The sequence below is a fragment of the Urocitellus parryii genome, chromosome 1 (genome assembly GCF_045843805.1).
Source record: "Urocitellus parryii isolate mUroPar1 chromosome 1, mUroPar1.hap1, whole genome shotgun sequence".
In the NCBI taxonomy this organism is placed as follows: Eukaryota; Metazoa; Chordata; class Mammalia; order Rodentia; family Sciuridae; genus Urocitellus; species Urocitellus parryii.
The window spans coordinates 23,175,260-23,197,904 of record NC_135531.1 but is presented as its reverse complement, the minus strand read 5'-3'; the positions used below and the strand labels follow the sequence as shown (position 1 = coordinate 23,197,904).

At 41.4% G+C, this 22,645-nt stretch overlaps 1 protein-coding gene across 6 annotated transcripts in view; it reads left to right on the top strand.

Annotated features, from left to right (window-relative positions):
• The window catches only part of Npr3 (natriuretic peptide receptor 3), a 67,178-nt gene extending 49,490 nt beyond the window's left edge, over positions 1–17,688 (top strand). For 5 of the 6 annotated variants that reach the window (XM_026390166.2, XM_026390165.2, XM_026390164.2 and 2 more), the window contains 5 exons: positions 2,126–2,261; positions 7,945–8,039; positions 9,813–9,948; positions 11,476–11,563; positions 12,599–17,688. In XM_026390166.2, the coding sequence (XP_026245951.2) occupies positions 2,126–2,261; positions 7,945–8,039; positions 9,813–9,948; positions 11,476–11,563; positions 12,599–12,710 (567 nt within the window). In that variant the 3' untranslated portion in view covers positions 12,711–17,688. The remainder of the gene's footprint in view (positions 1–2,125; positions 2,262–7,944; positions 8,040–9,812; positions 9,949–11,475; positions 11,564–12,598) is intronic. The other variant, XM_026390163.2, reaches the window with a different exon arrangement.
• Positions 17,689–22,645: the final 4,957 nt, after the last annotated feature.

The window sequence follows — 22,645 nt, the reverse complement described above, 5'->3', positions numbered from 1 at the left end:
ACACAAGTGGAGCATAACTTCTCATTCCTCTGGCTGTACATGGTGCAGAGTCATCCCAGTAGTGTAATCACACATGTATACAGGGTAATAATGTCTGTCTCATTTTACCTTCCTTCCCTTCTCCACAGCCCCACCCCTCCCCTCACTCCCCTCTGCACAATCCCGCCAGACTATGGATCAGCATTGTCTTATTAGAGAAAACATTCGGCCTTTGGTTTTTGGGGATTGGTTTATTTCACTTAGTGTGATAGTCTCTGCTTTTATCCATTTATTGGCAAATGCCATATTTCGTTCCTTTTCAAAGCTGAGTGATATTCAATTATGTATATGTACCACATTTTCTTTATCCATTCATCTGTTGAAGGGCATGTAGGTTAGTTCCATAGTTTAGCCATTGTGCATTCAGCTGCTATAAACATTGATGTGGCTGTGTCACTGTAGTATGCTGATTTTAAGTCCTTTGGGTATAAACCGAGGAGTGGGATAGCTGGGTCAAGTGGTACATTCACTAATTCTTTTAAGCCTAACAGCCACCTGTGAGATAGGTACTGTTATTTCCTTCATATTCTAGATGAAGAAGCTGAGGCTTGGAATAGTGCCAAAACATGGTGAGGAGGTGACAGGGCTGCAAAGGGGACCACCCCGGCTCTTGAACCAGTATTTTAAGCTGTTTTTCACCCCTGGGATTTGACAGACCTGGAACATTTGCTTCTGGAACACAAATAGGACTCCTCAACCTCAAGGGTGGAAGGAGGCCAGGAGGAGCAGGACATTGAGCTGAGGTCTGTCCCGTAAAGAGCCCGTGTTTGACCTGAGGACGCAGGGCCACTTGTGGCTCTCTTCTGCTGGGGCAGGTGGTGCCTCACACAAGAGCTTCCCGCCGGGCCCCTGAGGGACGCCCCATTTGTTCTGACGCCTTGAGGTTCCATCATTGACACTTTCTCCTGAGAGAAGGTGGCTTGGGTTCGACTTTTGCCACCCCTGTTAGGCCTCTCTGACTTCCCTTCCCCAACCCATAATGTTGACTTCTCTTTCTCTTGTGCCCTGAACAGACCTCTGACACAGCCCTGAGGGACACTTCAGAGTCCATAAAAGAGTCACAGTAGCGCTGGCTCATATTCGTTGACTACTTGACGTGTGCTCACATCATGCCTTAAGCACCCTAGGCTGCTGTGCCAAGTGGTGCTTGTAACCACCCCGTGAAGCAGGTGCTAGTCTCCTGGTCAATATGTAGATGAAAGAAACAACGCTCACCATCATTAAGTGACAGCTCCAAGTTCACAGGGCCATCTTTTTTTTTAAAAAAATTTTTTATTATTTTTTTTAATGAAACTGTAAGTTGCCAGAGGGCAGGGCCATCTTCACTAGAGACAGAACTCCACAGGTCGCACTGACGGCCCAAGCTCGTCACTCATTCCTGTTGGTGGAACTTGGCAGGGGTGGAAAGAGGAATTGAGGTGTCGTGGTTGATAGAGGTGAGACACCAGCCCTGGCCACTCAGGCAGGCGGAAGTCATGGTGCACATTCTTCTCTGCTTCTTTAGCACTAGCTATTACCAGGCGTAGAGTTGAGTATGGATGAATGGGTTCCTGCTGTTCTTGTAGCATATTCCACAGTAGAGCCTAGAGACATCACCAAGGCTGTTGAAGGTGAAGAAAATCTTGGGATGTGGGGGTGTTGGGGTCATGTTGAAGTAGAGAGCAGAAGTGTGAGAGGACATTCCTGAGAGACAACTATTGGCAAAGGCCGGTATGCCTGGAACACTTCACCTGGCCAATGTTTTTTTTTTTTTTCCCCCACAATACCTTTATTTTATTTTCATGTGGTGCTGAGGATTGAACCCAGTGCCCCATGCATGCGAGATGAGTGCTCTACCTCTGAGCCCCAACATAGTCCTAATGTGTGTGATTTTCTTGGCTTCTGTAACACCCACACAGGGGGAGAGTTTTCTTCACTAAGCCAGTGCCAGGAAAACTATGACATGACTCTAGTTAGTTCCCCTCTGCCCACCTCTGAATTGCTCATGGACCTCCAGACCACTTGTTAACTGTTGTGATTGCTTCTGTTACATGGTGAATGTGAGTCAGCTGGTCTTTGGGATCACCCAACGGGGCTTTCTTTCCAGGTGAACATGTTCGTTGAAGGATTCCATGATGCCATCCTCCTCTATGTCCTGGCTTTACATGAAGTACTCAGAGCTGGTTATAGCAAGAAGGATGGCGGGAAGATTATCCAGCAGACCTGGAACAGAACATTTGAAGGTAGGGATTTGATCTACGTGGAGACAGCATTGCAGCCCACTGAGCGGCTGCTTTGGTGGGTCTCTTTCTCTCTGTTGATCTGTGGGACCTTTCCATGTCTTGCTTTTCCTAGTTTAAAAGTATGGATAAAAATCAAGATCAACCCACCTTATAGGCTTGTGAAAAATTAAATGAAATTAGGTTATGTGGATGTGCTTTGAGAAGGTCCCACCAAAATAGGAAATATCTTCTTGTCTTCTGATTATTTAGGTAGCAACTTTATGCTTTTTCAATTTACATTGAACACAAGCTTCATTCGCAGCAGGACAATCGGTTTGTGAAGAAATCCCAGGTAGACATTCCTTGTTCAGACGGTGTTGGTTTTTGCGACGCTCTGAAGACACTGCTGTCGTGGTTAAACCTGGTGATTAAAGATGGTGTGCAGGTCCACCTGGGCCCTCTGCTTTTATTTACTTTAAAAATGGCTAATAGTCTCCTTCTCTCTCCCCCACTCCACTCTTTCTTTTGGTACTGGGGCTTGAATCCCGGGCCACTTAACCACTGAGCTACATCCCCAGCCCTTTCTATCTCTTTATTTTGAGATAGGATCTCACTAAATTGCTTAGGAACTCGCTAAGTTGCTGAGGCTGGCCTCAGACTTGCAACTCTTCTGCCTCAGCCTCCTGAGTTGCTGTAGTGTTGCTTTATTAAGAATAGAGAAGTCTGAGAACAACAGCAGCGGTGGGGAGGCCTATAGCCTCAACACTCAAGCAACCTCATTTGACATTTACAAATTATATACGAATGAGACTTTTGTTGGCTGACAAATTTAAACAGTACAAAATGAAAAGTTGAAGTTTTCCTTTCCACCCTAGTGCTCTTTCCCCAATGCCATCAATATTAACAGTTTCCTATGTGCTCCTGTCTAAATTATTTTATGCCTTCTGCTTGCATGTATACTTTTAAACAAACGGATCATATTAGAATGTCATTTTTCATCTTACCATTTTTCCTGCTTGTATGTCAAATAAAAGAATTTTTCTGTATGAGCACTCATAGATCCAACATACAATGAGAATTATATATTATTCCACCTTATGGCTGTACCAGAATTTCTTTACTCAACTTTTAAGTGTTTACAGTTTTTGCTGTTATACAATATGCTATCACAGGTTTCTTGCCCATTTTAGTAAATTTTTGTGAATATTTCCAACAGAGAACATGCCTAGTTGTGAGATTTCTGGGTCTAAAAATACTTTGGTGCTTTATAAATTGCATTAGATATTGCCAAATCGTCTTTAAGAAAGGTCTACTAATCTATATTCTGCCAACAATGTACAGAAGAGTACAGGTTTCCTCTAACCTCAAAAAACCAAAAAAAAATCTAATATGGGAATATTCATTCATTGATTCATTTGACAAACATCCTCTGAGTACCTGCTATGTACCAGGCAGTATTCAAGGTGCTGAGGATTTGCCAGTGAACTAAAAATGTTCCCTGTGATCAGTTGAGCTTACATCAAGAGGGAGGAACAGAGAGTTAAAAGGCATTCCATTTCAGGGGTTATGAAGTGAAGCAGGGTAGGGAGGTAGAAGGAGCTGGTTCAGTGGTCAGGGAAGGCCTGCCTGAGTTGGCAGTTGGTAGAGACCTGAGAAGTGGGAGAGGTTATGGAGCTGTTGAGGAGAACCCTGCAGGAGGAGCAGCAATTGCAGAGAGCCTCACTGTCCCCGGTTACAAAGTGCAGTGTCCCCTGAGGAGCGGGGAGTCTGTGTGACTGACTCCCCCTGTGTGGGCAGTGTAATAGGGGTCAAAACCAGACAGCCTGTGGACCCAGATGCCTTGCTGAGGAACTGGGCTCCATTTGGGTGATTTGGAAAGCCACCCATGGGTTTAGAGTGATAATCATCTGCATTATTTATTGAAATAAACTGTAGTATGCTGCGGGGCTTCTTCTGAGAACCATTAACATAAGTGCAGATGAAAGGACCAGGGATCAGGGACCCTCACCCCAGCCACTGACTAATAACCTCTGTCCTCTGGGCTTCTCTTTCTTGACCTGCTTGGTCAGGAGGTTGGACTAGCTGATGACTGGCAAGGACCCTTCTCCCAGTTCTACATTGTGCTAACTCTTCCTTTGACCCTTTAATGGATTGGGGTATGCAGATGCATGTCTTTGTAATCACACTAGTGAAAAATCTCAACATCAGGAACAACCAAGTCCAGGTTTTGGGCACTTTTAATTTTTTCCCCATGAAGGTCTCCTAACCACTCTACGGCCTCACCTTGTCCTTAGTCATTACAAAGGTTAGGACAGAAGGAAGGGGTCAGGCTCCATTTAGTGTTGTCTGGGGAATAGCCATGGTGGCCATTGGTGGATTTCATTTTTCCATGGTGGCTTCAATGGATGCCATGTCTTACTTGAAACCAGAGTGACATCTCCTTTACTCTGGGCTGATAGTCGGATGTGAGTGAGTAAGTCTCCAGAGTGATCTTGCTTTACTTCTCACTGCTTTAGCTGAGGAGCTGGGATCAAACAGGGTGATTCAAGGGGCACATCAGGACAAGGTCGAATTTCCCAGAAGCTGTGCACAATACGCGGAGAAGCCCATGTGTGGGGACACAACCTTGGTCGGCCACATCCCATTTGTAGCTGTTACTCACTCCTGGTGTGGTCATCTGTTCTTGGTCTTTTGACAGAGGGACAGAAGCCAGAGTTGGGGGATGCTGGAGGGCACCGCTGAGGGAGGTCGTTAAGGGAAGGACAGGTGCCCATGGTGGTTGGAATATAGTTTTTTTAGAGCCAGGGCATGGGATGGATTTTCCTGTGGGCCATCTTGATTAGATATTTCCTTTCCAGAGTGGGGTCTACACATCAATATGAAATGAATCCTGAAACAATCAATTGTCTAGTTAGCATCCCGTATGTCCAAATGTAAAGATAATTGAAGCCAAGATAAGTTTTGGGTTTGAATGGTTTGCAGAGCCTTTTTATTTGCTAAACAATGATCCATTTGAGGGTAGGCCCCCAAAGAACGCTAAGATATCTGTATGAAGAAAAACCTTAGCCTTCCTAAAATTAAAAACAATTTTAATTTTAGTGATCACCATAAGTGATCATTAAGTTGTCAAGGTAAAAATACTCTGGATGTTATTTGACAAATTTGGATTTTATTGCCACGAACCCTGTGATCAACTCTCAAGACTTTCAATAAATGGCTTGGGAAGAAGCTGAGTTTCCTCTGTGTGAGAGGTCAGAGTGACAGCGTAAATAGGACTGTGGCTCAGACCTTGAGCTCCGTCCACTACAGGCAAATAGAGATGAGGGGGAAGGTCTCATTACTCATGGACAGGAAAATTCTGCTGTCAGCCTGACAATCTCGCCTTATGTTCGATACTCTCAGGTGAAATCTCACTTTGCTAATTGGCCATCCTGAGGGTTCTCACCCCCTTTCTTGGCAGAATTGTCAAAACTTAAAGGTGTAATGAGGTCTTGGATTACTAGGGCCACCTTGCCTTATAAAATACTCTGAAAAACACTTAGTAGGACACACCCTTTCAAACACCTCTGCAGAGAAAGATAAATGGTTTTGGATAGCCAATATGACACACACAAACACACACACACACACCATATTTATTGCTTAAATGTTTAAACGTTTTATAGCCTGTTAAGGATACACAAGTTAAAGATAGGTGTATTCTTTTTAACCAGTCTATATTAAGAAGACAAAAAATCAGGATGAATGGTAGCTCCATTCTGTTTCCAGCAAAGTAGACCAAAGTCTGGAAAAATCAGTGGACCTTAAAACCACAGCCCAAAGGACAGTAAACCCAAATACTTGCCCTCTCCAGACCACACCAGAGGATGGAACTTTCCCTTGGGATGCTTTTCCCCAGACAACCATTTTACTGGAGCCATCGGTACTTCCCAAGAGACCCAAATCAATAGAAATGCCAATTAAGAATTACATGGAACTCCCCCAAAATAAGACAAATAGCTTTAGTTAATCAGAATGTGGCCGATGTAAGCATTCTCCAACTTAGTGAATGAAAATGAGAATACAGATGTATTTAATATCAGCTCATCATTGCTGGCTGAAGCAAGTGTGTGTTGTTTTCTCCACTCTACGTTTCAGCCTTACCTCTTACTGTACTCCTTCATGCACATGGGCCATCTCCCTGGAAACCTCACAGTTCTTCTGGTTCTTCTTGGCCTCTCTGCCTTGGGAAATACAAATAGGCCAACCTTTCTGCCTATATACTCACACTTCTCAATTGCTACTTGTCTCAATTGCTACTTCCTCCCATGTACTTAATAAAATCCCTGCTCTTTTACTGAATCCCCTCTCATTCTCCAACTCAGTGAGCTAGTTCATTCTCTGAGAGATTGGGCATGGTCAGGTGTTTTCTGTCTGACCTCAAGCAAAGTAACAATAATAGTAATTATAAGATAAATACAGGATAAGCATCTTTAATTAAAATATCTGAAAGTGCTCCAAAATCCGAAAGTTTTTGAGTGCTGAAATGACACTGCAGGTGGAAAGTGCCTCACTGTGAAAGTTTGTTTCATGCACAAACTTATTTAAAATATTATGTAAAATTAACCTTCTGGCTATGTGCATCAGATGTCTATGAAACATAAATGAATTTTCTGTTTAGATGTGAGTTCCATCCCTAAGATATCTCACATCTTATATGCAAGTGTTCTAAAATATGCAAAACCCTGAAACCCAAAACATTTCTGGTCCCAAACATTTGGTAAAGAATCTCAATCTGTAGTATTAGCAATAGTGATAGTTATAACACCAGAAGGAAACACCTAACTTCTCTTAAATATGTGTCGGAGTGCTTTACCTGTTTTATCCCATGTCATCATCTCTCCTGCCCCTCGGGAGGGAAGTGTTATGATGCTTCTTTTACAGTTACGGTGACTGATACTCAGAGGGATAAGTGCCTTGCCCAAGGTCACAAAGGCAGGAAATGTTAATGCTGGAATTCAGTGCAAGCAGTTAGACTCTTGGGTGAGCCAGCTAAATCCCCAGTTCAGTCTGTCCCTCTCTTGAGCAGAGAATGTGTCTGACTGAAGTTGGCCTCAGCTGCCATTACTAATTCAGCACCTAGTCCCCTTCCAGACACGTGGATAATAATGAGCCCATCGGGATAAAGAAGAATAGTGCTTCAGCTATTGGTTCTGATGACTCATGAAGGAGCCCTCTGCTTTCCTGGATAGGAAAGAAGCCTGTTTCAAGCATGTTCATGGGGTCTTGGGCCTGGAATGATTTTTCTTTGGTAACATTTGTCCAGTGATAATGGAACCTATGAAAAGGCTGTGAATGTACCCCACCTCCACTGCCTACTCAGCCATTTTTTAAGAAAAATTGATAAAAAAACCCCTCAGGAATAAGCATGCTGCTTTCAGGATTAGTCTTAATCTTTTTTTTTTTTAACCATACTCTCCAAGGAAGATCATTTATTTCTCTTTCTTTTCATTTTTAAATGGAGAAATGTTAAGAATTTAGGAATGCAGACACAGATGAAATTACAATGTCTTTCCAAATGCCAACAAAAATGCCGAAGTCTGATGAGATTCCCTGTGGCATGAATTTGTTTAAAGAAATCCTCTCAATTCATTTTCTGGTTCTTCTTGGCAGACAGAGGTATTTTAAGTAACCAACTTGGAGTTCCTCACTTCTTGTCCTGTAGGTATTGCTGGGCAGGTCTCCATAGATGCCAATGGAGATCGGTACGGGGACTTCTCTGTGATCGCCATGACAGACGTCGAAGCAGGGACCCAGGAGGTGAGCAAACGAGACCTCTGCATCCATAGTTCCTTCTGCACATGGGGACTCCAAGGGTGGATTTGTCCTGGTATCCAAAGAGCTGTCCCCAAAGCAGCCCTCAGATGCAAAGGAATTGAAAACATGGGAGTTTCCAAGTAGGGAGAGCTCACTATTGGTTGAGGGTGTTGGGGAGGACGTCAGGAAATGATTCCATGTTTATTCTCCCTGGGGAAATCCAAACTTTCAAGTGACCAAGAATCACATGGAGTCCTCTGCAACAGGGGCATCGGATGAAGGAGGTAAAGTGAAACTGTATTTGTCCCTTAGATTTTGAGATTTATGTGTGTATGTGTGTGTGTGTGTATGAGAGTGGTTGGTTATAAATTCTACACATGTTAATATTTCAAAAGATGGTATAGTTTCAGGATAGCATCTGAAGTGAAAAGATGAGTCTGATGCTTGCTGGGGGTGTGAGCTCTCTATCTCAGTTTTCTCAGCTGTAACATAAAAATCACAATAGCTTCCTTGCTGATCTCACAAGACTGTTGTGAGGACCAGATAAGATGAAACCTAGAAAAGTACCATACACACTTGGTAATAAATATGTGTATAAGAATTTTACAAACATGTGATGTTCCAGCAATTTAATGCCACTTCCCAGGGTCATTGCTCTTGTTGCCTTTTATGGTCTTGGCATGTGGAAACTGTTGTTTTCTCCCTGTACAGATGTGCCTGGTATTTGTGCAAGAGGCACAAGGCAGCCAGAATTACCTTCACTGCTTACCTTTTTGGTGGTTTGGGTCTCATCTGTAGTACAGTGTGCTCCTCAAGGAAAGGTGGGAAGTAATATTCCATCATGGTCCATTGTGAGGCCGCAGGTGTGGGAGTATAAGGAACTTGGTAACAGCTTGGTGCACATTAGTGATTGGTATTATTTTAGTAAGGATCTAGAACTCTTTTTATTGTGATCCCATGTAGCCTGTGAGAGCCTGCTGGGCCCCAGTCAGGAGAGAGAGAGAGAGGAGCTCTCCCCAGCTGCCTAGAAGCCATGTGCCTGTGCCCAGACAAAAGAAAGACGAATTCTGAGAACCCGGTGGGAGGATACTCCCAGATCCTGGCTTGGGGAGCTGGTTGGTCATCTTAACCAGAATCCAAGGGGTGACCCTGATACTGAACCAGGAAAAAGTAACAGTTTTCTAGGGGCTCTAGGACACAACTGAAAGAGTTCAGGTTGGTAATGAGGATAGAAAAGGGATGAATTTACTGGAGAGGAGAATGTGACCCCCAAAGGACTTGCCTATCAACCGAATGAGGCAAAACAGGATGTTCTTAAAAGATACTATTTAATGCTTTAATTATATGCTAAACTAAATGAGGGGTAGCCTGGGTATTCAGTGACCCATGGCTTTCCTGCACTCCTCCCTGAGATTACTGGGGCCTTACAAATGGCTGATTGCATGGCTGCTCTGTGGCAGGTAGGTGAAGCAATGTCCTGTCAGATGAGCAAGGAAAAGGCCATGAATTCCAAGATCACTGTTTTTGTGTGGAGGGGAGAACGCTTCTTTTTTCACTTGGTAGTGTAACTGCAGAATACCAGGGACAGCTCCTGCTGTCACTCCCGCAAGAGGTGAATTGATGTGAGGGGCTGTGTGGCTTCCTTGGTACTGGAGGCATTTAGTTCAGGCTGTGCATTTTTGGGGGTGGTAATGCAAGTCTGTGAGCTTAGTGTCTATTTTGGAAACAGGTACCTTTGACCTTTCCTTTTGTTAATTTTTTTTTTCCTTTTTGTAGGTTATTGGCGACTACTTTGGAAAAGAGGCTCGTTTTGAAATGCGTCCTAATGTTAAATATCCCTGGGGCCCTTTGAAACTTCGAATAGATGAAACCAGAACTGTGGAGCATAGCAACAGCCCTCCTTGCAAATCGTGTAAGTTTAGAGACTTAATCTGCTGTGTGTTTCCTCCTCTTAGTCTCAGGATTGTGCGAAGTCTCACGTGCAGGTGTTCTGTGGAAGCTCCTGTTCTGAAAGTTTCCATTTCTTTTTTTTTTTTTTCCTTGATGTGATAAAGCACATGAGAACAGTTCACAAACTGGTGCTTATCTTTATTATAGGCTTCTAGATCTTTCTTCTCTTCCATTCCTCTCTTCCAAAATAGTAGAAGCCTTCTCCCGGTTTTACATCTCTTATTGTAACCTTAGTTATTTGAGGTTTCCACTTTCAGGTGAAATCAAAATATCAATCACTAAACTCTGTGCACTTATTCATCTATCTTAAGAATCATAACAAGTCTCATTCGGATTTTTGGTCTGTAGTTATCCTCCAACTCCTCAGAATCAAACAGTGCCTTTTAAACACCTGAAAATTTAATAAATTGCCAAATAAGCATGAAACATGTTATTTATGAAAAGCCTCTATACATAAACAGAGATGCAAATGGATATTTTTATGACTCATGTAGGAAGGAAAAGCATTAAATACCATCATTTTAGACCCTTTACGGCCTGGTGATACAGAATCAGGTGGGGATCCATATTTCAGGAAGGTTTATCATTTTAGGTGGATATACATATGCTCATTATTATTTGGGCCCATTGGTTTTTCAAATTATAAAGTATGTCTATCCAGGCAATAATAATGGAAAGGAATCTAGGAAGAACTAACTGTATGTGCTAAGGTTCTGAAGTTAGTAGACCTGGCTCTGATTGCTTACCTTCATCACTTGCTGTTTTTATTTTGACCCTCGGAGTATTCCCTTAACTCTTTCAAAGCCTCACTTTCCCCATATGTAAATGAAAGAAATGTGCCCAACTCTTAAGTCTTCTGTGTGGGGACTAAATGAGACAATACTCCAAAGGCCTTATGTTAAATTCTGTATGTATGAGCTAGTTATTTACCATTTTTATATAACTAGGACACTACCAAACAGGATTATTTCAAATTATGATTCACCTTTTCACAGAGTTATATAGGACATTTTGACATGGAACTCTGGCTTTTGTGAGAGAATATCTAAAAACAGAACCCTGCCCCAGTGAATTTTTCACCAAATCTTCTAGCGCCTTTAAGTGTTACCATCCATCTGTGAAAAAAAAAAAGGTGCTGGGTCAGCGCCGTGGTCCACCCAGTTGTCCTTGACTATCAACTTTAAAGAGTGTGGATATATCTGAAGTCTTTGGTTTCCAGTTTTCCTCAGATCCTTCTAGAATCTGTTTCGGTTGCCATTCTGCTCACTGTCTTGCAGCAGTATGCTTATCTAGTGCTTTCCCAAAAACATTTCTTAAGCTTTACACTAAGCAAGGAAACAAAGAAACCAGGATCTCCTAGGAACTTTTTTCTTACAAAGAAAGGAAATTTTGCTTTGAGAGGGAGATTGAGAGATACTTTCCAATGAATGAAACTTTCATTTCTATCAGTTTCTCAAAATGATCCCTGATTGTCTGTTTCTTTTTCAAGCAGGTGGCCTAGAAGAATCAGCAGTGACGGGAATTGTTGTGGGGGCCCTACTTGGAGCTGGTTTGCTAATGGCCTTCTACTTTTTCAGGTAGGAACAGTTTTATAAAGTCAAGAGTCACTCCCTTTACTGCCTCTGCCAATTATCCTTGCACAGTGCTCCTTGTGATTTGTCTATATCTTTCTTTCCCCCAAGAAGCTTGGAGGTTTAAAGATCCAAGCTATTCTTTTAGTGTGACCTGGGCTTGATGGTCAGTGGGTTAACGAAGTGGGTACTGGGGTCACAAATTTCTGTTGTAATGACCCCCAACCCCCGGGGCCAGAGAGCTGCTGTGATCCTTTGACCACAGATATTCTGACAAGCATTCCTGGAACTCACCAAAAACTATGAATAGAGAGGGAATCTGGACAGAGGGTGCAAGGGACTTCCCCGTGTGCAGGCACCCTTCAGTTCAGAAAAAGGTGCCTGTGTTTGCCTTCCTCATGAGGAGGAGGAGTCCGAGCATTCCTTGCTCTCGGGCTGCTCTGTGCGCTGTACTTAGAGAACTCGTATGCTGGGTTACCATAGTGGCTAAGCCCCAAGCCCTGTAAAATTGTATTCTGTTCATGTGTCCAAGGTGCTGATTGCTTCACTCTGCAAGGCGGTCCATTCCTTTGTAATCTCTGACTGCTGGGTCTGTGACTTCTTTTTAAGTCATCAGACCCAAGATTTCTTTACTTCTGCATAGAATTGTAACTCCCAGTGTGTGTGACCCTTTATGGAAACAATTGTACTCCTGTTCCTTTGGTCACAGTACCCTTCATCTGATGCTATCTGGAGCATATCCTGGGAGTCAAGCAGCGCCTCTGTGGCAGAATGGACAAGACCTCACCCACAAGGCACCCAGGGAAGAAGGGGAAGGCTTGTTCTATGGTCTTTCGGAGACCATGCCAATTTTTGTGCTTGAATAGAGACATAACGCCTTGGGGCACACTACTTTAATCTCTGACCAGGGTTTCATATTCTGTCACTTCTCATTTATCAAACCAAACCCAGATGTCCCTTGAGGGCATTCTCTGTAAGAGAAACCATAGTATTTTGTAGCCAGCAAGGTTTTATTACTACATTTACTTTCCCTTTACCCAGGAAGAAATACAGAATAACCATTGAGAGGCGAAACCAGCAAGAAGAAAGTAACATTGGAAAACATCGGGAGTTGCGGGAAGATTCCATCAGATCCCATTTTTCAGTGGCTTAAAAGAAGCCTTCCTCCCCGCCCACCCCCTCTGCTTGAGATTCTTAAGCTGGGATGAAAGACATCCATGGAACAGAAGGGGTGTTCTTGAAGAATTCATTCTTTTAAGCAGTTAGTCATTTTGTCTTAAAATTTCTTTAGAAGCTCAGGAACTATTATTAATCACCATCGGCCTCCTAGCCTTTCATCTCATGACAAAGAAATATAAGGATATAACGTCACTCTGTTAAATGTTCATACTGCTTGGAGGGCATAGGATTAGATTTGTGTTTTTACAACCTGCTGTCTCCGTATCTGGATGGGTTCTGGGGACATTTCACACAAGGATATAAAAATGTGGTTTTCTTAAATGAAATGTTTTGTAGCTAGAATAAAATCATTTTTATAAGTAGAATATTCTTGGAAAGAATTTAACACCCAATGAGAGGAAACTGTAATGAAAAAAATTCGAGGTTGGAAATACAGTGTCCGTCTCTCTGGAGCTGGAGGACAGGTTGTGGTGGAGCAGGGCTCTGTCCAATGTCTACATTCAGGTCTGACTTCATATCTCGAGAAAGGATCCTCCTTGTCTCTCTCAGTGTCTCATAAAAGCTACTCTGGAAAGTTGTAAATATTAGTGAGGTAGGAGGGTTTTTACAAGAAAAGCAAGTCTGAAATGTTTCTTTCTTTTTTTAATGTAAAAAACCCTATTTCACACTAACATTTTATTTTTAAGTATTTTAATCTTATATTTTGGTATTAGAAAAATGTGTCTATTTTTTCATTTTGAAGATTAAATTTCACTTATATTTTAAATGAATGGGTAAAGTGTACAACAAATCAATGATGATGAAAGATACTTCTCTTCTGTTTCTATCTTGGCCAGATTGCTGCTTTAATCACAGAGAGCTAGAACTGTATTCAGGTTATAGACACAGGAGTCATAAATTTCAAAAATGATTTTTCATTTTTGACTGTTTTAAGTGCAAATCATTTCAGGGTTATATCCCTTCCAATTCTGGCTAGATTATGAGTTTCAAGATCAGGAAGGAAAAGCTATTTAGAATTAAGCAGAGTTTTATAAAGACAGGTAGCGGTTTTTTCCTCAAGAACAACTAAATAGAGAGAGAATTCGACAGTAAGCACAGAAATTGAAAAAAACACATACATGATATTTGCCAAAATTCACAGTGGTGATTTTGGCTAAAAGAGGGCATCTAAATGTCCACCATGTCTGCTTACAGTCAACTCCATAGAGCTTCTTGGCCACCCCCTAAACACCTGTGTTAATGAGTGGGTTAGGTGCAGACATTAGGAATTTTGGAGAAGGAAAATGAGTATTTATTGGGTATCTACTTTGCATCCATGATGGAAAAAATAGACAGTGGGGGAAGATGGGTGGCTGTCTGATAGTGTTCCATCTTATATTTATGCCACCAGGGTTCTTCCTTAGCCACACTTTGAGGATCTGAAACATAGTTTTAAAAGTCATCTTCATATCTGTAAAGGCCACAGACAGGAGTCTGAACAGCTCCTCGGTGGTGGTGGTGGTGGTGGTGCGAAGGTGAGTGTGGAGGCAAGCTGAGTGGGTGCAGCATGTCCTTGTCTTTAGCCTGAGCCTGTTTCCCCAGGGGACTGCTCTGTGACTCACAATTCATCACCCTAAGGGAAGGAGTATTTCTGCATGGGCCAGTTTTCCCTCTATTGTTTAGAAAATGGGATGCAGGTTGCTGGGACGGTGTGGAAGATGAATTAATAATAGTCACAGAAACAGTGACAGTTGTAGGTCCCCATGCTGAATGCAAAGGAAAACGTGCTGAATTCTAAAATCAATGTGGAAAAAAAAGAAGTCAAGAAAGGCAAACTCCTGAAATCTGGATGTAGGAAGATTGAGAAGTAAAACACAGGAAAGCGATGTTTGATGGCTATGGGGTCCCCAGAGCCAAAACAGAGGTGAGGAGGGATCGCATCTACCTTAATTATGTGAATCAGAGAACTGATTTCTCTTGAACTCTTACTTTTTAATGGTGTTTTTCATATATTTTAGAGATACTAATTTTCTATTAATTTTTATTTGGTGAGAACATTTACCTTCCAAACCTAGGTGCTTATTACTCTACCTGATTGTTGTCTTTGGTTATAAACACTTCTAATCTTTTAGTGTGCCCACAAACACCAACATTTTTAGAGTAAATATCTTTTTTTAATACTTCAGATAGAAAAGTAGTTCTAAATTTAATATTGTAGCCCTAGATAAGATCTTAAAGACAAGTGAGAATTTAATCTTTTAAAAATGGCAGGACAGATCACAAGGTTTTTGGTATGTGGAAATCATTCTGGTTGCTTATTTACATCTCTATTGTTTTTTCTTCCTTGAAATCTTCGTATGAATTATTCCATTAAGTTCTGAAAGCTCCCCAGTGGGAAACCTTTGCTAAAAGTATAGATGTTTGGCCCAAGGTTGTCCTGCATTAAGATCTCTAGAGGTTGTATTTTGGGACTTAAATTCCTAATTGTTAAGCAACATCTTGACAACTAGTCATTCATACTCTGCCAGTAGCCACAAATTATATAATAAAATAAATAGGGCTTTGGTTCTTAAAATAAAGTGTTACCCTGAAATCCAAGGTGTTCAGATTTCAAAAGGGATATTTTATCAGTATTCTTCATCTGGTCACATATAAGCTCACATTGATACAGGTCAAAAGGAGCATATACTCTTTGATGTTAGAAATAAGTGTAGATTTTATGCCATTATTATTGTCTTAGATTTTGGAGGGTGGGAGAGGAACTCAGAAACAAAAACTTTCCCCACATGACAACTTGTATCTGGAGAGAACTTCCTGCATCGAGTCCATATTTTCCTGCAGCCTGATCACAGGTTTTATGAGGAAGCCCCTGGAAACTGCATTTGTCTGAAGAGCCATCAACTTGTTTTTCTCTGAACCACAGATATGGCTCCATAGGCTTTATAATAGTTCTCTAAATGTCAGAAGCCACATTTAATGGAGGGAGGGGAGAAATGTTTGGAAAGAACAAATGCCTCCTTTTCTCCTTCCTAAAGTTCAAAGACTTTTGCTTTGGAGTGCCAATCACGTCTCCCTGTTCACAGGCTTTGAGGACCATTAATTAGCTCAAGGCCCAGGTGCTTTCTTTGCCCCTATCTTATCACTTTTCTTCTGGTTGGGACCGATTTGGGGCCTAAGATATGCTGTGGGCAGTGAAAATCAAGGCCAAGGTAGACCTCACACAGACAGCAGTGGATTCAGAATCAGGTCCAGTGGCATCGTCGCCTTCCTGTAAGTGGGCACATGCTGGCTATTTGTGGAAGTCTCTTCGGGAGACTGAGTGGAATACTAGGCCACCAGTATTAAGGGAGTGTTCATAAATTGGAAGGAGCAAGTGTCTGTGTTTTTGGGACACAAAGAACTCTGATGCTGAATGGATGCAGTCCTCAAGGCAAACGCCAACCTAAATTAGGCTCCTTGATCTACGTGTCATGGGTTTTGTTTAGTTACACCCTGTGGTTCAGGGCCTCCTAAGGAAGCTGGTAATGAGCTCAATTTCTGGTTCAGTGGAAAAAACTGAAACTGTTTAAAAACACAGGATATGTTTAGGGGCAGCTTGGAAACAGAGGGAATGAGATGGTGATATTCAGAGGGAGGAGTTTCTTTTTCAGTTTGTCTTAGAATTGAAGAGTAACCAACAATTTAGTCCCTCTCCAATGGCCACACTCAGTAGGCACTTCATCCACCAACAGAAATGGAAGAATGTAGCTTTGCAGGCTGTCACTCTCTTTACACCCCAACCCCACCCTCCATCCGTTTTGGCTGAAAAGATGTGTCAGCAAGTGGGAACTTGTGAACAGGCCTCCGTACATCCTTAGAGGGAAAATGGCAAAATAATGCTGGTTATAAGAAGGTAGATGGCTTTTCATCAGAACCCCATACTAACTAGACCACACATGCCCGTCACAGTTCAAGCCTGTGATGTGCATCAACTCCAACAAGCCTGACTTTGGTTTTCAGCATGCAGATTTCACAAATATCTCTTGCAGGCATTACCCCACAGATCGACTGTAGAATTAAAATAACTTTCAAAAGGTGCTGGGTTGGAGTTTGTTCAAATTTCTCATTAACCACTAATGTCAATTCATACCAAAGGCAAAGCATGCTACACCGGATGATGCTGTTATGTTCATGTTATAAGATACTTCAAACACCGTGGAAGGGTTTCAGTGGGAACCGAGTCTCAGAAGCAAAAAAATCCATATATTATAATAGCTCTTTGATGTGTCAGGTGTAGGATGATTCCTAGTGGAGAGATTTGAAGAAGTAGAATAAAATGTTTCATTGCTTTGATTCATGTTTGAAGACTTAAATTTCTATGCACAAGGAAGAAAGAGTCCACTTACTACACAATGTGTAAATTGTGTAAATTACAACACAAGCTACCAAATTATTTTTCATTTGCTATTAGAACAAAGCTGTTAAAATACATAATTAATATTGGACAGAGAAGGCTAGGAAAGGGGCGAGTTTGGATTTTGAAATGGGGTGCCTTATTTATTAGTCAATGCCAAGATCTGAAAATGTTCAGTGTAAAGTAAGACAGCAAGAAGTGCCCCCTCAACAGCATGGAGATGCTGTGAGTTTGCAGACTGATATATCTGGGAAGGGGAGCTTTGTTCCCTGTGCATTAACGAAACCAAGAAGATATAGGATAGATATAGTTGAGTATCAATTCTGTGGTCCTCGTCTCCTAGACCATATCATACATTGTTAACATAAATATAGCACTACCAACCAATACAATCTACTACAAATCTGGTAGAGAAGTAAAAGTGAAAGCTGCACAAGCCACACACAGTTTATTATTCTAATGTAAGTAGAACTATCTGCATATAATGTGATTTAATTTATTGTTGTTTTGTGTAGAAAATGAGAATTAATGACTGTGGATATAACCCGTTTTGTATAATATATTTTATTTCTGGTGCAAACTGGTCATTTAAAATACCTACTTCATTTTGTGTTTGGATATAAATGTGTATGTGTTCTTGTAAATGTTTATATTAAGCAAGAATGCCACGTACTCAGAGTATAACAATGTGTTCTCATTAAAAAAATACAACCACAGAAGCCTTTCCCTGTGTATAATTCAACCAACATACACTGCACACATCCATATGTGGATAATCTGTTTTCTACCCTTTGAGGGCTTTCTATTTTTGGATTAGTTTAAGTGGAAGATCAGTCAGTGGGCCTGATGGATGTTTGAATGATACCCATGAAAGGACTCAAGAATTTCTGCTCAGCAAAGGGAAGTTTAAAGAAATAAGAATATGTTTTATTTAAATAAGGGACAGACCTTGAATTAGCAGGTAAAGGAAGAAAGCTTCATGAATAATAACCACTCTCTTGAGTCTGTGCAGCTGGAGAACACTCATGGTTCCAGTTGACCTCATTGACTCATGCTATTATGTCCATCTTCCACTTTAAAGAGATTACAGTCTATTTTGTCATTCTCAAGAGCTTCCCAGGTTCCGGAGTATTAAGCCGAGTAACTGACCTCCAGCACCTTTAGCTGCCTCTGGGTGGCTTCACATTCTGAGAAGTTACTTATGACTTCCTTTAAATACGTAGCAAGTCCTATGGTTGGAGCAATCATCCCCTGGTCCCGCTGCTGTCACCACTGAGGTCCCCATCATCAACACCATAGCTTCCACTTATACTGTGTCCACATTTGATATTCTGCAGCTTCCATGACTCTCCTAATCTCAAAAAAGCTCTACTTTATTTGGGGACATTAGTTATCTCAGGGGTTATGATGGGTGTGTGTGTGTGTGTGGGGGGTCTACAGATGTATTTTGTTGGGCAACATTTAGAAAAATATGGGATTTGAATGTCTTAGCATGGGGAAAGTGCTCTCCAATTTTCCCAAGTTCCTACTCTCCCAATGTTCTTAGATCCAGACTTCTTCACTAATTTCTATGACAACCTTGGGGCTTGCAAACTCGTAAGTATGGCTAACTGGGCAAACGTGGGGCCATGTGCCATCTCTCTTCTTGCCACATATTCTTTTAGCATCACAGATTTCAATCTGCCTATGTCCAAAGAATTCCCTGGCAGTGTAGATTAATTTCTCTCCCTTTGGCTTCTTGGTTAAATACTGACCCCAAAGCAAAATATTTCCTCCACAAAGAACTATTACTCAAAAAACTCCCGAGGGTTCTGCAATGTTAATACTTCATAATGTTTCCGTTTTCTGAAACCAGATTTTCTTAAAACTGGGATATTCTTCAATGGTTTCCCGTAACAAAAGCCATAGAGCTTCAATCCTGCTCTTCCATGGGCCAGCTCTGTGACTTCCACACACCACAGGACCATTTGGAGCCTCAGTTTTCTCCTTTGTACAGTTATAAGGATACTCATTCCTTTGTGGGATTTTGGGGGCAGTGCCTAATATGTATCAAAACAGGAAGCCATGAAGGTCTTCATGAGGGAAACCCTACAAGTGCCCCTCCACTTCCTGGGCTCTTTGGATCAAGATTGGCTCATCACTAAGGCTCTGAGGGCTTATTTTCCATGACCACAGAGCAGATTCACATTCTTTCCAATCCTTACCCTAATTCCATAGCCGAGGACATGAGGCATACACAAGGTTGTGGGGGTGGGCCCCTAGCAAGGGGCTCAAGTGGATGGCACGGATCTTCTGCTGTGTGCCGGCCTAAGCCCTGTGTCTCACACAATCATCATCACCGCCCTGTGAAACCGCCACTGTGGTCATCTCTGAGACATGGAGTGGTTAGATAACTCACCCTGGTCATGTACCCAGGAAATGATAGAGCCAGGGTGTGAGAATAGGGACTCCAGCCCAAGAGCCCAGGGCCCTGTCTGCTCTGAAGTACACACCTTACCCCTTGTTTTGTATCCCAGTGACTTAGAAATTTCTATTGGTAAATCCGTGATTGCTGGTTCTTTTAAGGCCCACACAAAACCTGTGTGCTAGGCCAGATTTCTAATAGATCATCTCTATTCTTCTTTGAGAAATCTTTCATACTCTGACTATAGTCAAATGATTAACAGTCACCCTCAGACCTAAACCATTGGTAAAACAAGCATCTCTTTCCTTGGAAGATTTTCATAGCTCCCCCCCCCCCCCCCCGCTATTTTTTGGTCTTGTAGCTAAATATTCTATTCTATTTATTTATTTTTTATTTTTTCTAATTATAACTGACAATAGAATGCATTTTGACACATCATACGTAAACGGAGTATAATATCTCATTTTCCTGATTGTACATGATATAGAATTTTTCATAGTTTTTTTCAAAATGTTGAGAAATGTTTTAACCAAATGTTTCTCAAAATGTTTTAACTGAAATTATAAGCAGCTTTTATGGCAAAACATCTTGATTTTTATCTTATTTTAATAATGGCAATAATGATAGTGATAGTAATGTGCCGACACTTCAGAGGTAGATCATTCTAAACTATGGAATGGAACCTTTCTTTCCTTCTTTCTTTCTTTCTTTCTTTCTTTCTTTCTTTCTTTCTTTCTTTCTTTCTTTCTTTTCTCTCTCTCTCTCTCTCTCTCTCTCTCTCTCTCTCTCTCTCTCTCTTCTCTGTAAGCCTTTTCTAAACTTAGCTGCTGTGGCTTAAGAGAAAAATAGAAAAGCTCAAATCCTGCACATCACTATGAATTCTTTTTGCATTTTATTCTCATTTCTACACAGCCATGATCTTGTATCTTCTCATTCAAGTAAGCCTTGGCTCAAAGCTATTTTTAGATCTTATTTAAAAATTAACTGGCATTCTCTGGTTCCTCTCCATCATATAAAAGAAATGAAATCTTCTGGTGGTGTGCTGGAGCTGACCCACACCAGCTTAGGAGAACAAATGCTGAAGTCTTCAGGAATTTTGTGAGCTGGTTCATCAACAAGCTTTTCTTAAAAAAACAAAATTACAAAAACCTCCATTAAATTTGTGAAAAATCAAGGTAATAAAAATTCAAAATATTATTTGCTGCTTATTTGACTATGTTTTCCTATGACTATGCTGTGGAGTTTTTGTTTGTTTGTTTGTTTGTTTTTTTACTTTTACTGTGGAAATACCTTCCTTATCTCAGTGGGTGCTGTGTTTCTTCCCAACTCCGTGTCCAGTGATGTCACACTGGTGTCTTGGAATTGGTGCAAGTATTTATGTCATGGGAACCAACAAATGCTGTACAACAGGGCACATTCCTTGCAGACCTGGTGGTTAGGGATTGAGCAGAAAACTGGTATCCACCATTCTCTTCTTGTTAGGTGGACACAGGTCAACCCATCAATGACACTTGTATTTCACAGATAAGGAGATTGATATTCTGGGATGTTAGGTGATCTGTTCAAAGTCTTACATATTCAAACAGTAAACCCAGGACTGGACCCCAGGGCTTCAAAACCCTACCTAGTCGTCCTTACGTTAGAGAATGAGGGATACCCTAAAAGAAGCCTTGGGTTTTAGGAGAAGCTTCCCAGCTTCATGATGCCTCTGTTGTGAGGGTCTGCCAGAAGATCAAAGATTTTGATTCCTGTAACAGACATCCTTAAAATATCAAAGGACTTTTGTGGCCTCAATTGAAAATCCTACATTGTTATCTCACCAGAAACCCTCAGTATTTTAGTGAGATTAGTGTGTGCACTGCTACTTGGTGATGCTAAAGGATGAGAAATATTAGGAGTCTGACAGTTGGAAGCTTTTCTGTGAATCTGCCAGGCCTCTGACTTCCTGAGTTTACAGTGCCCTCCCCACACCATATAGCACACAGGGCAAAGTTGGAAACATGATAAAAAGTTTAGAAAATCAAAATTCAGTGCAAAGTGATTGAGTCACTTTGCATAGGTCTTCCAAGTAAGCTGAGTCCAAACCTTTCTGACATTTGAAATACGATATTTGTAATATAGAACTAATCTAAGTGCATTCATATACAGGCTTCCTTGAGTAATGACTACAATTTCCTTAGAAAATTTAGATTCAGCCTGAGCCTTCATTTTGGAAACCATTTGTCTTAACTATACAATCCTCAGAGGCCAGCCATAGTCTTTAAAAAAATACTCTTATAGAATATTGAGTGTTTCTTAATAAGTGTTTCTTAATTTTATTCACATAAAATTTATAAAATGAATTGATAATATGACTTGGCTCCTATTTCTAGGATATCCTTGGCCTGGTCCAGCTACCATCCTCACACTGACATTTTTCTCTCTCCCTGGCCAGACATGCTCAGTGTCTCCATAAGCATCACATATGTGCTTCCAGAATGATATTTCTATTGAAAATATTGTTTTACACCCAACATCTCACAACTCAAACTTCATTTTCTACCTTAGAAACTCAGGTACATTGAAAATGTTTCCCTCAACAACCACAACAGTGCAAAAACTTGAGGGTCTAGCGGCAATGTTATGCTAAATAAAGAAGGACAGAGAACATTCTCCATGCCATGCCGTAGACTTGGGTTTTCAAGTTGCAACGCTTTCTTGATTTTCTAAACTATGAGTGATGCTTTCTTCTATACAGATGAAGGACTGTGAAAGGAAAGAAAGGGGAACGATTCCATCTAGGGCTTCATCAGAATCCAGGGCTTCATCGACCTCTGGAGAGTTTGTGGCCATTTGGTAAGATTTTCCTCATCACTACCCTTACATCCACATGGATAGTGGGCAGTGTAGAGACGTTATGTTGTTTAGCACAGAACATGCAATGAAGAAAAGAGAAGATCTTTTCAGACAGATTTCCTACTTCTGTGCTCAGAGTGCTGTAGAAGATACAGAGTCCGGGCATGTCCTTGCTCACTGGAAGCCACCCTCTCCACTTCACCATATTCACTGAAGAGGGTTCCTGAAGTGAGCTGGACTTCTCACCCCTTGCTTGGAAAGCCGACGGTAACTCAGCTGTACTGGTCGGTCCCCACAG